The sequence below is a fragment of the Neolamprologus brichardi genome, chromosome 7, assembly GCF_056152115.1.
Source record: "Neolamprologus brichardi isolate AB-2024 chromosome 7, ASM5615211v1, whole genome shotgun sequence".
NCBI classification, from domain to species: Eukaryota; Metazoa; Chordata; class Actinopteri; order Cichliformes; family Cichlidae; genus Neolamprologus; species Neolamprologus brichardi.
The window spans coordinates 28,189,938-28,206,035 of record NC_142110.1 but is presented as its reverse complement, the minus strand read 5'-3'; the positions used below and the strand labels follow the sequence as shown (position 1 = coordinate 28,206,035).

General features: G+C 46.3%; 1 protein-coding gene across 1 annotated transcript in view; it reads left to right on the top strand.

Annotated features, from left to right (window-relative positions):
- Positions 1-1,803: 1,803 nt before the first annotated feature.
- The window catches only part of gfra2b (GDNF family receptor alpha 2b), a 145,236-nt gene continuing 130,941 nt past the window's right edge, over positions 1,804-16,098 (top strand). The window contains exons 1-2 of the mRNA XM_087843415.1: positions 1,804-2,387; positions 5,872-6,171. Of these exons, the coding sequence (XP_087699541.1) occupies positions 2,315-2,387; positions 5,872-6,171 (373 nt within the window). The 5' untranslated portion in view covers positions 1,804-2,314. The remainder of the gene's footprint in view (positions 2,388-5,871; positions 6,172-16,098) is intronic.

Genomic DNA, 16,098 nt, shown 5'->3' with positions numbered 1-16,098 from the left:
TGTATAACATCTGGATGCCAGCAGCCTCCAGGCTGTACTCAGGGTTTAGACTGAAAATAGGTTTTTAATTGATTTTGTCTACAGAAAGTAAAATTAAAATGATTTTTTGTAAGAATGAACTCTTAAGTTTGCCCTGTGTTTTCTTTGTTACACTTCCTCATCTCTGGAAGCACAAAAACACATTTTATCATTTGTTGTTTGTTAAAGTCATGCTGACCTCACGCTTCTACAGCCAAATAATCTGAGATCAACAATGAGCTGGAGTTAGGAGTGAGCCCTGTGATGCTGCTCATTGGGAGTGTATTTCAGCTCCTGCTGATATGACTGATCACAGTGCACGCTCTGAGAACTCAGTCTGTGTATTGATAAGTCTTCTTCATGAGCTCTGAGCCTCTCTGTTTTTTTCTTCCTGGGAGACATGAGCACCTACAGGCGGTGAATTTAAATGTGTCGGCCAGGGATGATAAAGGCCGACTGTCCATCCATCTTCACTGCTCAGCAGGACGAGTGCTGCTGCTGCTGCTGCTGCTGCTGCTGTTGCTCGACCACAATCAGAAGCACATCCTGAACCAGTATCAGAGCGACGTCTTTGAGCTGAGACACAGAGTCAACAATCTGCAACTATCAGTCAGCCATGCACACACCTCACACACACACACCCACACACCTCTCTCTCACACACACACACACACACCTCTCTCACACACACACACACACCTCACACACAGACCCACACACCTCACACACCTCACACACACCTCACACACACACACACCTCACACACACACACCCACACACCTCTCACACACACACACACACACGCACACACACCCACACACCTCTCACACACACGCACACACACACACCTCTCTCTCTCACACACACACCTCACACATCTCTCTCTCTCTCACACACACACACCTCACACACACACACACACACACACACACACATGATTATTTAAAAAAATTAAGGCAAATGGATTGTTGGGATAAAAACTATAATTAAAATAAATGTATTATGTAAAAACATTTTACTAAATGCTTCAAGACCACATAAAAATAACTCTCTAAATCAAAAGTCAGAAAATAATAAATGTATATATATAAATAAATTATATCTGATTACTCCCCCTAAAAAACCCAAATATTAAAACAATATTAAATAATTACGTACACAGATTAAAAATATTTTTTTAAAAAGCAATAATTAGAACAAGAATCCTGAGAAAGAACTAAAATTACAACAGCATTATGGAGTTGGAGAGGAATTAGAAATAAAAGACATAATAAATCTATGTGATATATTCTAAAATAATAAAGGTAGATCAAAAAAAATATGTTAAGATGAAATTATAATAAAAAATTTATTATAGTTATATGATTCTAATTTTAATTTAATTTAATTACAAGTTTACAAAAGGGAAATAAGGAAAAATATAACTACAGCACAAAAAGGTAAATAATAAAACGAAGAATAAAAATAAATTAATAATTAACAATGACAATAATTAAATTGTAAACTAACAAAATAATTACACTAAAACTATACATTCATATGTAAATAAAAAAATGAATATAAATAAAATGTATGATTAAAATATAAAATACCTGGGACATTTTCAATAATAAAAGATAAATAAATAAACAGTCATTACAGTAATAGCAGATCGTGTCTTTCAGTCAGATGACGTTGCTCTGAGGTCACACTCCGGGTCAACGTAAGGAGTAAACGCGCGTGCGTGGCGCTTGTTTGACGCCCGGAGAAAGGGAGAAAGAGAGAGAGAGAGAGCGAAAGAGAGTCTGTTTCGGGTGAGGAGGGGGTGAGGAGGAGGAGAAGGAGGTTTCGAGGTTTTCCTCAGTGCTCGCACGCGCTGGGCTTGCTGAAAGACGCACGAGGCTGCTACTGGAGTGGATCTAACCGGCGGGAGACGCGCGTGCCGTTACGCACCGGGCAGCTCCGGTGTGTGTCTGTGTGTGTGACAAAGAGGAGGAAGAGTAGCGGACAGAGTCACATTGAGCCCGGAAAGTTGGAGTACAGCTGCGGAGTGATCGGGGGCAGCTGATGTTCTTCACCGAGGACAGAGCTCCATCTCCGGGAGAGCCGCTTCGGAGCATGCGCTCCTGCCCGGACTCCCAGTCTTCTTCGTCTTCTTCTGCGTCCCTGCCGGGGCTGCTGTGAGCCCAGGACGGCGGGGTGGGTAGGGGGGTCCCACCGTGTCCGGGGTTCGTGCTCGCGCCACTATGTCGGTGGCAGTCCGCGCGATGTGCGGAGAGAGAGAGTGAGAGACCCCGACGCTCAGAGCGAGAGAACCATGACTTCCTGTGGGATTACAGCAGCACGCGACATGATCCTAATCGGCGTCGTCTGCCTGCTGCTCGTGCTCGGTGAGTACACCTCCGCTGCCCGCATGCACGCGCACAGGTGAGGGCAGAGGCTCGGTTTGCGCCTCTGTCAGTCAGCTGGGTCTAAAGATGCTCTCGTGCTCTGAAACACCGAGTAACCGTCAGCAGGAGTACTCGGATACTCACAGAGATACTCCATTACAAGTGAAAATGTTGCAGTGCATGAAGTTAACTTTTAAATCTCCGCAGACAAACAGCGCGCGCCCTTACCCTCAGACCCAGTCGTGACGTGTTAGAATAGTACAGAGTACTGTGTGTGCAGAGTACTGTGTTTACAGAGTACTTGGTGTACAGAGTACTGTGTGTAATCTGCTGTACTTTCTGTTTGGATTCCTATTATGTTTCTATTCAGTGTTTATTGTTCATCAGAGCCATAAAGAGCATCTTTGTTACATTCAGTAAATGAAGTATCTTCAGGTGCAGTACTCTCTGAGGTACTACCATTTTATCCCTGACAGGGTGTAGTTATTTGTACTCCCAGGGGTTTGACTACTTCTACACCTCTGCCTTACTGTGAGCTTCTACTAAAAGATGCTGTTACTGTGCGTGATACCAGAACTGAGGACAGCAGGTCTCGGGAACCTTTGTTCTGATCCTGAATATTTTAATCTGAACTTTTTACTGCTGCACAAACATCCACGTACCCCTGAAAGGTCACATCGTTACCCCGAGGTCCAGTAATTAGCTCTTTGTGTGGTCCTCACCTGTGGGAGCTGTTCCTCTGCCCCTGGTTCTGAGCGCTGGTCTGATGTGTTGCAGCTTGTTGAGGTGGAGCTGTGGGGTGGGTGACACAAGCTCGTGGTGCTGGAGCATTTCTGTCTGCAGTGGAGCAAACAGAGTGCGGAGCTGTGTTTTTTTGTGCCACCTTTTTTTTGTGTCTCTGCAGAGTGTAAATGCACGTTTCATGAGAGCAGCACAGGATTTTGTCCCACTGTTCCAGCAGGGGGCGCCTGGTGCCCTACTGACCTAGCACTAACCACAGGAAAGTCTGGAGAGTCACCCAGGTTATTTTTTACAGATACAATGTGCAGATGTCCCCTGCAAGCATTGCGTCAGGCGCTGAAAAAGTGTCAGATGAGGGGAGCCTGCAGAGTGTCCCACAGCTTCCATCAGTTACTCATCATAGGAGACTCAGTGAAGGCCAGCTCAGGTCTCAGGCGTCAGTCCCGGTCCAGTCAGCTTAAAGGTGTAGCATTGTCCAGCAGCTCCAGCAGCTCCAGCAGCTCCACTAGCTCCGGTTCTGAGGTGGCTATGTTCCACAGTGCTCTCCTTAGACCAGGTGGACAGGAAGAGCCTCCTCGAGTGATTATGAGGATTAAGGAGGACTTCAGGGACCACAGCCTGTGTGGGACATCAGTATTCACTGCAGACCATAGAAAGCATATAAAGATGTGGATGAACCCACAGTAACAGCCTTGTTCATGAAGAGTTTAGGTTCATGGTTAGTTGAGAGTAACGGGTTAACGGTCCACCTGGCTGTAACAGTCAGCTCACCTGTAAGAAACAGCTGCCTCTCGAGAGGTGGGCTTAGCTTTAGTTTTTGCACTGCTCTTCACGTCATCATTGCTGATCTCACCACCTCAAACTCTGGGATGGCCGTCAGCTTTCTGAACTGTAAAGCCTTTCAGATGAGAGATCAAACATCTGCAAGGACAAAAACAATTTCAGCTCAAGCACCTGATGGTCTTCTTCAAATCCCAGAATCAGGAAGTTCTGAGACACATCTGACAGTTAGAAATGGTCCAAAGATGTTCTCCAGATGTTCTGACCGAAGGATTTTCCTGCTAGAACTTTAGACAGAAAGAAAAAACTGAACAGCAGCAATATTTGGAGGGCAGGTTGAGGTATATCAGTCGTTACCTGCAGAGCTATGGTTAGGCTCGTATGAACACAGAGAAGATGGAGGATAAGGGTGAAAATCTTCCTAAATGAAAGCTCACTTTGAGGTCCCTCAATGGGCAGAAGGCACAAAGAAGATGCCAAACGAACCAAACTTCAGCCGAGAGAATGGGTGAGATGATCTGTCCACAGCATGAGGTCAACCATTCATAGTCTGGATTACTCGCTGTGAAAGCCATGATCCCTGGCTTCTGGTCCACATGTGAGGTTTCAGGAGCCAGGGATGAGGAAAATGGAAGGAGGAGCGTGCTGCAGCGCTTTCACTTTTACTTTGAAGGAGAACTACAGCGTTTTGCACTTTTATTTTGAAGAACTGCAGCTCTTTGCACTTTTATTTTGAAGGAGAACTACAGCGCTTTACATTTTTAATTTCGAAGAAGGACTATGGTGCTTTGCGCACTGAAGGACAAAGATCTGAATGTGTGTTTGTTCCACATCGTGTTTCCTCTCTATAACACAGCCTTTATATTCATTCACAGAGTTATTATATGATAATGCTTCTGGTCATAGGTAATTTTTGGGACTGTGAAATGTCAGTGGCATGTAATGTAATAGTTTACTTTTACCCTCTTGCCTGGTTTTGTGCCGGTTAACCGTCAGATCGTGTTGTTTGTTGGCGTTCAGCATGTTATGTCTCTAAAATAATGACTCCAGCAGCTCACACACACTTCCTGTTTCTGAAAACCCTCAAAATCCCACGAAATGCACACGCCTGCTATCTGCGGCTGCCGACAGGTAAACATTCATTTATCTGGTCCCTGTGATGCTCGCTTAATTGGATTCATCCGCATGTTATTGTCTCTGCTGGATGGAAGCTGTTGAACTGCCTGACAAAGGCCACGCTCGGCACAGATGGAGCTGAGTCTGTGCGCCCTGGAGGAGATGTGGAGCTGGATTAGTGTGGGATATTTTCTTGAGGACAACCGCGCAATGCCTTCTAATGTTTCCTATTTCAGTTTCATATGTTTCTGTCACAGCTAACGGCCGCTGGAACAACAATAACCTACAACAGGAAGACATATATGATATGATGCTCTATGAACACGTGCTGGCTTTATCCTCAGCTTCTTATCAGGAGATCACCTCATCTCGATCCGAGATCCATCACTGAGCCTTCAATCTGCAATCCTGAGTCACAGCTGAGAAACTGAGGCAAAGCATACAGACACACCTCCACCTGCACCAGAGGAAAAGCCTGCCTGAGTCTGCAGAGACGCACATTTATCTGACCAACAGTCCCATTAATATTTTGACATTTAGTTTTAAACGAGCTCTGTTTGAACTGATTAGTTTGCTATGTTAAAGAGATGGAAAAAGATCACAAAGAAGCAATAAGTGACAGTAAACAGGCGCCAAAAACTACAAAGAGACAAAAATATTGGAAAAATATTTAAAAAGACCATAAGCACACACAAAAATTTAACAAAAAGCAAAGCAGAGACACATGGTGACTCTAATAAGACACAAAATGACTGCAAATAGATAAAATGATCACAAAAGTAAACAGGAAGTGAGTGAAGCTAACACCTCTGTGTCTAACTCCCGCCTTCTCCCTGTTTTCCTGCAGATGTGTGCGTTTGTGACTCGGAGCCTGGCACCCCCGGCTGGAGGGAACCTCTAGACTGTGTCCGAGCCTCCGAGCTGTGCAACCAGAACAGCCAGTGCAGCTCGCGTTACCGGATCATGCGCCAGTGCCTGTCGGGCGGGGACAAGGAGCGCAGCGCCATGCTGGCCTCCAAGGAGTGCCAGGGGGCGCTGGAGGTGCTGCAGGACTCGCCGCTCTACGACTGCCGCTGCAAGAGAGGCATGAAGAAGGAGCTGCAGTGCCTGCAGAACTACTGGAGCATCCACATGGGCCTGACTGAGGGTAAGCCTCCTATGCTGGGCCCTGTCCAGAGCTAATAAAGCCTCCTGCTGCCGCTGATGGAGCACAGCAGCTTGCTGGTGTTTTTATGTCAGTTCTTCTCTTCACACGCTTAGGTCGTCTGTTGGCCTGGAGGGCAGACAGAAAGTAGAGAGTTTTACTCAGTGAGCACTTGCAAACAGCAGGTAAAGACGTGAGAGAGTGCAGGGGAGCAGCCTGAAGTCTGATGTGACAGGAAGTGTGTTTATTCAGGAGAAGCTCAGACATCATCACCAGAGTATGAAGAGATTTGACAGGAATGGGGAATGGATGAGTTACACTGTGTCTGCAGTACAAGCCCTGCTGTTTTTCATCAGTATAATTTGAATTGGCTAGATTCTTCATGCTCCTCTGGATTGTCAGGGAAGCATCACTGATCCTTCAATCTCTGCAGGTTCTGCGTCCTGGGCAGAGTTGTTTTTCTGGCTATTTATGTGTGATGGACAGTAGATTTAGTGAAATTCTCAGCAGCACGAGCCACCCTGAATCTAATGACAACGGGATCGTGTCTGTGCAGTCAGGTTTGAGGGAGTTATTACTGATTGTTTGACAAAATTGCTGCAATCATGTTGATTAGTGGGTGACCTTTAACCTGGGCCAGCTGCTGGTTCAGATTGACTCATGTTTGTGCTATTTTTTTAAGATTACTCTTATTTCACCAAACTATTATTTCATTATTGATGCTGGAGTTTTAGGGCCGATATTGATAACCATCCCACCATCTATCTGTCCGTCCATCCAACCATGTGTTCATCAATCTTTGAAGGTGAGCGCCTGGTTTTGGGTCCATGAGGCCTGGTTGGACACCTCCTGAATAACATGGATCTGCTGCTCAGTGAGCCCACCGCCCCAGAGGGCCTGGGGTTGGGTGGAGTGTGAGCTGGGCTGTTGACAAAAGTCCAGTATGGACCCCCAGACTGGACTCAGTTAATGATTTTTAAAATCCAGATGGTAGTTAGCTGTAAATACATGAAGTCAAAGAGTGTTGATTTTATCTATCATAGATGCTGATAGATGCTTTACTACCATTTAGTTTCTATAATAACAGACAGCTAGCTGTAGCATAGCTTCACAGCATGTATTCGACATGTGACTTCATCACATCCAGGTCAGGTGTATATGAAACACAGTTCATACAGCAGAGCACTGTACCCCAGGCTGCCTGCAGACCCCCACAGCCATCACACTGATGGCTGTGGGGGTCAGGCGTCCCTTCCTCTGCCATGTTTCACTGAAATCTGCAAAACCCAAAAACTCTCAGTCCAAATAAACCTGCAGCCACGCTGAGGTTCACCCGGGGCTGTGTTCCAAACTTTGTCAGCTCTGACTTTGTGATTTTGCAAAGGGAGGGTGGCGTGTTTGTTTAGCTGTTTGGTTTTCTGCAGAGGAACCTAAAAATGATTTTGATCCTTTTAAAGTGTCCATCGCGAGCGCTCCAGCGGTGCGCCGACAGACGAGCCTCTGACGGCTTTCCGAGATGCTTCTTTGGGAATTTTAGCACAACAAACGAGCCGCTCACATGAAACGCTCGCTTGCTGCAGAGCTGCTGTGTTCTCAGTCACCTGGATAACGTCCGTGGCTCGTTCACATCTCACTGCCACACACACACACACACGTGCACACAGCCCGTTGGCTGGCCTAGTTTAGGTCTCGGCAGTGGCAGAGCTCATTAAGAGCCTTTGTCTTTGTTCTCCTTTCCATTGAGGATGTCTCTGTAGTGCCAGCAAAGCTAGCAAAGCCTCCACATCACACACACACAGACGCTCACACACACACTCAATGCTGTGCGGCCACACACAGGCCGTGTGTTTAAGCCTGACAAAGTTGTAATGTACAGAAACACAAACATGCTGTCTGACATGCAGCAGAACAAATATCTATACCCACTAACACTGCACGTGCTCACACGGCTTTCCTTCGTGCTGTGTTCGTGCGTCTGAGCTCTGCAGTGTGTTTCAGAGTCTTTTTGCATTAAAGCGTCACATCTTAACCTGGCGATCAAACATCTCGGTCGCACACAGCTGAAGGTGGACCAGTGAGAAACGCTTTGACATCCAGAGACAGAGTCATGTGCAGTTCTTAATGATCTTCCAAACCTTTATTATTTCCTCTGCACTGATCTTGTTCACTAAAATCTCTCTTTTAGTGACTTTTAGCTCAAGCTAAACCAACAGTGAATGACTTTTAGGGAGGGGCAACGGGAGCGTTTTGTTTATTAGACAAAATCAAATGAGCTTGCCTTGTTTCCATCGTCTCTAAAAGCCAAATTATAATCTGATCAATCCTCCAGCCCTGCTAGAGGCTGATGACCAGAAACACTGAGTTTATTCAAAGGCAGGACCTGAGCGTGAAAATTACGATGCTAGCTGTCACAGAATATGTCCAGTTTTGACCCTGAGAGGAGGTGGAACTGAAAGTCAGTCCTCAACTGGGCCCAACTTGCACAAAAGCAGAGGAAAAGGAAACAGGAGCCATGACTTCACACTTAAAGGTAAAGCTTGCAGAGTTCAGAAACCATCAAGCTCCCAACACGGAGCCTCAGTAGAGGCGACTGTGCATCTGAATGACTTGAAAGTATTTGGCAGAAGTTGCTGTCCTCTTTCAGAAGAGCTGGAAGCCTCTTGGGGAGGTACTGAAGATGGGTGTCCAGGTTTGGTGAGATGTTTGAGGATTACCTGGTTACTTAGCCTGATGATGGACACCTGCATGAATTAGGGTTGGGCGATTGGACGAATATATTGACTATCGTTTTTACAGGGGAGATTTATTTGCCCATCAGTAAGTTTTCTAATAATGATGGAGCTAATAGAAGCAGTCAACAGAAAAAAATAATAATAGCGCTGTTTTAACAGCACCCTCTTTCATCTGTGAGCAAATGCACCCTCCTCAGACTGCGCCCAAATGCTTGTTGATGGAACTGCAGAAGCTAGTGATTGCCGCATACTCAGCCGGATGGTGGACACGTAAATGCTCATGCAAATTAGTCGCGTTTGAGTACTTTGCTTGCACTATACGTCTGCACAAGCGGCACACCACTTTGGTTACATCCTTAGGTTTACCTCTTTCATCTGGTTTAAAGCCAAAGAAATCCCAAATTGGCAACTTTATATTTTTTTAGTGCTGTCAGCGCTAACTAACGCAATTAACAATTAACCCATCTGGAGGGTTAATTGTTAATTCGACGCTACTGAGTCAAAATCCCTGAAATGTCTCTGTCAATGCATTTCGGGCAGTTTGTCCAAAGTTTGTTCATTCTGCGCTCCAGAGGGGTTGAGAGTGTTAAAAATTTTAATCGTGATGACCACGTTAACGCCGCATTAACGCGTTTCTTCCTGTCAAAAGGGAGTTTTTCCTTCATGTTGTTGCCAAAGTACTTCCTCACATGGGGTTATGTGATTGTTGGGATTTTTCTGTAATCCTGTAGGGCCTTTACCTTACAGTATTAAAACACCTTGAGGTGACTGTTTTTATTGGTGCTATATATAAAATTGAAAATAAAATTGAATTGAATCAATATGTTTTTTTAGTGGCTATGAGGGATGATGATCAGTGCTACAAAGCTGTCACATCAGAGACTACAGTCCTCTCCAAACCTTGAACAAGGTGACAACTCAAAGTTAAAAACTCAAACAGTGTTTGTGCACTTTCAGCTAATGAGCAGGATTTCAAGGGTGCAGGTAAATGGCTTGATGTGGCGCGCAGCCTTGAGTCATGAATCTTAAAAATGATTTGAACATGGCAGCAGTCTGTGCAGATTGCTACGAACGTCAGCGTGACTACAAAGAAGCTTTAAAAGGTTTCTCACAGGAAAGTTCATCTGCTGCTCGCTTAATTACATCCTGCTTCTGATGGGTTTATAGAAATTGTGCTCCTGTAGTTTTGGCTTCCAGCTATATTTTTCTTTCATGTGACACTGAACAAAAGATTTTCTCTTGCACTGTTTGTCTCGTTCATGCATGACGGGCAGGAGGGGATGTGTTGGCTTTTCAGCTTAAAACTTATAATAGAAGTCAGGAGGAAGAACAGGTGAGACTGAAAAGACTCCGAAGTTTCTCCCAGTATGAGGTTCAGCTTGTGTTTATGTGCCTGGAGAGCCTGGATTTAGGAGACAGGTTCAAAACTCAGAGCTGTGGTCATCAGAGGAGCCAGTCTTTAACTACATAATGATAATAAGAAGAACAACAACAACAACAAAAATGTCACTAAGAAATAATGATAATAATGATAGTAATAATAATAATACAAATTTTCCAATGACTGTTACATCACACACACAGAAAATCTACAAACACAGGAGTGAAACTAAAGTGTGCAGCAGACATCCAGTTTGAGATCTTTAATCTACTCTTAGGTTTTTAATCTGATTCATGTTAAAATTAGTTCTCGGTCTCAAACTTGGTCTTTAGTCTGATTTTCATTCTTACATGTTTAATCCAGTCTAAAGTTTTTAGCCAAGTCTTTATGTGTTATTCTGGCCTAAATCATCATCAGTAAATTCCAACCTAATCAGGATTAGTGATTAGGATTTTTGGCTGCTAATAAAAAATAAACCTTGAAACTAACACACAACAAAATGTCTTTTGTTTTGGAAATGAGCGGTTGGGGTCGCTGAGGGCCTCACATAGATCATCTAGTCCTTAGTGTTACATTTAGACCTGAGTCTTGTCTTTAGGCCTAATTCTGTAAATTTCAGTCTAACCTCTGCTCACTGCTGGGCTCATCGCTGTGTTCAGGAGGCCGTCCAGACATTTCTACATATTCCCGTGAAGAGTTTTCCTCTCGAGACTGCAATGCTTCCACCACGGAGGTTATTTGTGTGTTTTTAGTCAAAGATTTACTTTAATTGTTATTAAATTTTATTTGTTGCCTCACTGTGGTTTTGGTTTCTGTAACGTGCCCACCTGCATTCCAGCAACAGCCAGTAATCGTTTCTTTTCTTGCAAATATTTTGTCGATCCTTTTGTTCAGAGCACAGAAAGAGAAAAGAGTCACAAGTGAAATGGTCTCTGAAATACCAGCATGCTCTGGAAATGTGTTTAAATTGCTAATTACACGTAGTTCACTCCTGCGTGACGCTGCTTTTATAGTCTGATACAGAGTCTTTCACTTAGTCTTAAATATGGTCTTTGTGAGTCACTTGAGTAAATCAGCAGCCTGTGGCTTAATTAGGAGAGCTGTGATTGACGGCAGCATCCAGGTTTCACTTTGCAGACTCTCTAGTGAGTCTCTCTGCCCGGCAGATCCTCCGAGAGCTGCCGGGAAGGTGTTGAAGGGAAGGGTGGAAATGAGTAATGAGCTGAGGGACAGAAAATTGGTTGTGGGTGGAGAGTGCTGAGTCCAGAGACGGAGGACTGGAGTCTTTCCTGAAAGCTTTTCCTCTGGCATTCTTTTCATTATTCGTTCTTTGAGGGCTGCAGAGGAAACACTCACCCAGGAGGAACAAAGTGGGGTGACAGAGACTCTCAGAGGTTTCCTCCCACCTGTTATTATGTTCACTGTGAATGTGAAGGAGGTGAGTGGAAGCACCTTAATAGGAGAAGGAAACTTACAAATTATCAGAAAGTGAGGCACAGAATAAAAACCTGGATATGGTTAGAGATGCTGAATAAATCTATTACCACAGTAGCTATGATGATGACGACTGTGATGTCACCATGACTCACCTGTGGAAAGACCTGCATCATCTGTTGGTTTAACATTTTGCCTGTCATTTTGTTAATATATTTCTTTATTTTATTTACACTGACTTAAGGTGGACTGATGATTGAGGATTTCATCACTTGGCCTGCAACACACATCTGTTCGCAAGACATAGCTATAGTTGCACACATTACAAAACCATGGCAAAGCTAATCCCATTACCAGGAATGGGTTTGGGGGTTGGGGTCACAAATCCATCTGTGAGCTCTTGCTTGTCAGGTGAACGTGTAAAGCACTAGTCTACGGAGGCCTGATGGTATCAGATTTTTGAGTAGGATTATTTCAGGTAGTTAGGTATGACTAGAAGGTGAAATGTGATTTAATTCTCTGAGAGCTACAAGAGCATCCTCTTGGTGGGCACCAGTGAGTGGACCCACAGTTGTTCTATCATAAAGGTAATATAGAATGGTAAACAATCATCACGTCTTTAAACAGAAAACACCATTCAGCTTTTCCATCTGAGATGCAGTGATGATGACTATAAGCCGGGGCCCGAGGGCAGAAGAATAAACACCATCGAGGGCCTTAAGAGCAGCTGCAGAGGCATGCCCATAAATCATATCGCCATAATCCAGAACAGAGAGAAAAATGGCCTTAGCTACTTTTTTCTGTAAAACACAGGGAGGTTAGTTCTTTACAAAACAACACACGTCTGAGCTCCATCATTTTATTTTGTTTGCTTCCCTCATTGCTCTTATGGCACTTTTGCCTTGGACCAGACGTTCACAGATTTCTTTCTTGCAGACCTTTGCTTGACCCAGAATAATGTCCTGCTCATTGGTAGTAGCTTGAACCGGATTGTCACGGTTTGCCAGGGCAAGCCGTGGGGAATGTTGGAGAAAGGACCCAAACGCTGGACTTAGTGCAATGAATAGTGCATTTATTTACAGTGGGGGTAAATGTACACCACACAATAAGTCTGCAGAGTGCTCCCTCAACTCCTGTGTCGTGCCTTCTCCCAAGTGCTGGTATTCCGTGCTCTCTGCTCCTGTGCCCACGCACACCCCGTGCGTCCTGCAGTCCCATGTTCCGCTCTCCTAAGGAAAAAACAACAGACGCAGCCGTTATGGCACCACTCCAGCAGACATACACTTAACAGTACTTGCGACACTGACATGGAGTCTAACTCAATGATCCTGTGCCGGAGGAAGCTCCATCGCTCTGTTAAGTAGCTCCCCCGACGAGCCTGATCAGAAGCAGGTGTGTGGGAACCTAGGCGTGACCAGCAGCTGGCAGGGCCACACCCATCAGGCCTGCAGATGGCTGTCCTTCATCCTCCAGCCACACCCGCAGACACACACACACATACACCAGCATGGAACACAAGAGCACAGTGCAGCAAACATACACCCAATAATAATAATAATAATAATCATAATAATAATCATAATAATAATCATAATAATAAAGGTCCACACTGTTCACGGACCCCGAGTCCCCGGAACCGGGTCCGTGACACGGATTGGCTAAAGCAGAGGTTCCCAAGGTGTGGGGCCCGCCCCCTGGGGGGGCGCAGAGCTATTGCAGGGGGGTGGGGGGGCGCAGTATGAAAAGAGAGAGAAAAAAAGAATGCTTGGACACTACTAGCATAATGAACAGATTTTTGACAGGGCTCCCACACAAACGCAAAGCAGGAGACGAAGCATTGCCAAATATGTTTCTAAACCAACCTCCTTCCAAGCCAAAGACTAGAAAATATGATGAAGCATATCTTCCCTTTGGCTTCACCTGTACAAGTGCCAAGGTAGGTCTCTGCGATAGAATTAGTTTTCCCTGCATTGGAAGCACGCGCTGGGCTCTCCAAATCACAGACAAACAGTATCCCACATTTTGTATTTTTAGTTCACAAACACCATCCATCCATCCATCCATCTTCATCCGCTTTATCCGAGGCCAGGTCGCGGGGGCAGCAGCCTAAGCAGAGAAGCCCAGACCTCCCTCTCCCCAGCCACCTCCTCCAGCTTATCCGGGGGAACACCAAGGCGTTCCCAGGCCAGCCGAGAGATATAATCTCTCCAGCGTGTCCTGGGTCTGTCCCGAGGCCTACTCCCGGTGGGACATGCCCGGAACACCAGCCCCAGGAGGCGCCCAGGAGGCATCCTTGTCAGATGCCCAAACCACCTCAGCTGGCTTCTTTCAATGTGGAGGAGCAGCGGCTCTACTCTGAGCCCCTCCCGGATGGCTGAACCTCTCACCCTTTCTCTAAGGGAGAGGTCAGCCACCCTTCGGAGGAAGCTCATTTCTGCCGCTTGTATCCGCGATCTCGTTCTTTCGGTCACTACCCACAGCTCGTGGCCATAGGTGAGGGTAGGGACGTAAATCGACCGGTAAATTGAGAGCTTTGCTTTTACACTCAGCTCCCTCTTCACCACGACGGACCGGTGCAGCGTCCGCATTACTGCAGCCGCAGCCCCAATCCGTCTGTCGATCTCCGGCTCCCTTCTCCCATCACTCGCGAACAAGACCCCGAGATACTTGAACTCCTCCACTTGGGGCAGGAACTCATCCCCGACCTGGAGTGGGCACTCCACCCTTTTCCGGCTGAGAACCATGGCCTCAGATTTGGAGGTGCTGATCCTCATTCCCGCTGCTTCACACTCGGCTGCGAACCATTCCAGTGCGAGCTGGAGGCCTTCACCCGATGAAGCCAACAGAACCACATCATCTTCGAAAAGCAAAGATGAGATTCTGAGGCCACCGAAGTGAAAGCCCTCCGCCACTTGGCTGTGCCTAGAAATCCTGTCCATAAAAATTATGAACAGAATCGGTGACAAAGGGCAGATGTAGGAATGAAGAGGTTCCCGGGTCCGGCTCAGATTCTTGTGCCTCCTGGATGAGCGACTCGAACTCCAATAAAACTGCCCGAATAACACAGGCGGACGGGAGGATGGGTCCAGGTTCCGATTCCTCCTCCGTGCTGACAAACTGCCGGGAAAGGGTGTCCGGCTTCACATTTCGTGACCCCGGCCTGTAGGTGATAGTGAAATCAAAGCGGGTAAAAAACAAAGCCCAACTGGCCTGCCGGGAGTTGAGGCGTCTGGCCGAGCGAAGGTACTCCAGGTTCTTATGATCCATCCACACGATGAATAGCTGCGCTGCTCCCTCCAACCAGTGCCTCCACTCCTCCAGGGCGAGCTTGATGGCCAATAGTTCCCAGTCTCCGATGTCATAATTACATTCTGCGGGAGAGAGGTGGCAAGAGTAGAAGGCACATGGGTGGAGCTTGCCATCCTCCTGCTCGGACAGGACCGCTCCCACTCCGGAGTCCAATGCATCCACCTCCACAATAAACTGCCGGGTGAGGTCCGGTTGATGGAGAATGGGCGCTGCAGAAAACCTCTCCTTGAGCAGGGTAAAGGTATGCTGCGCAGCAGAATCCCACTGGAAAGAAACTTTGGGAGAAGTAAGTTTAGTGAGTGGGAGAGTGATTCTACTGAAATCACGAATGAATTGCCTGTAAAAGTTTGCAAATCCCAAAAAACGTTGCTCTCGATGATATAGCCCAGAAAAACCACCGAGGTCACGTGGAACTTGCACTTCTCCCCCTTCACAAAGAGCCGGTTCTCCAGAAGGCATTTGAGGACCTGCCTCACGTGAACTTGGTGCTCCGCAAGCATCTTTGAAAAGATAAGCATGTCATCCAGGTACACAAAAACGATTGACAAAGTCACAGAGCACATCATTAACCATGGCTTGGAACACTGCGGGAGCATTGGTTAGACAAAAAGGCATCATGAGGTATTCAAAGTGGCTCAAGTGGGTGTTGAATGCAGTTTTCCACTCATCCCCCTCCCTGATACGCACCAGATGGTAAGCATTGCGCAAATCCAGCTTGCTAAAAACAGTCATGCCTTGAAGCAGCTCAAAGGCGGAGGAAAGCAACGGCAAAGGATACTTGTTTTTCACAGTGATCTGGTTCAGGCCCTGATAATCTATGCACGGCCGTAGAGACTTATCCTTTTTAGCCACAAAGAAAAACTTGGCCGTGACAGGTGAAGAGGAAGGGCGAATCAAGCCTGCCGCGTGATCTGTGATGTAGCGCTTCATGGCGTTTCACGGGCGAAAGCCGTGAGCGTCCCAGCTCCATGGGCTCCTACTCCTCTTCACTGGCCTCAGATTCGCGCAGCCCACGAGCCGCTGTGGAGGCTCCGTGAAGCCCCAGAGGTTCATAACGGGAGGGTGCGTGTGAAC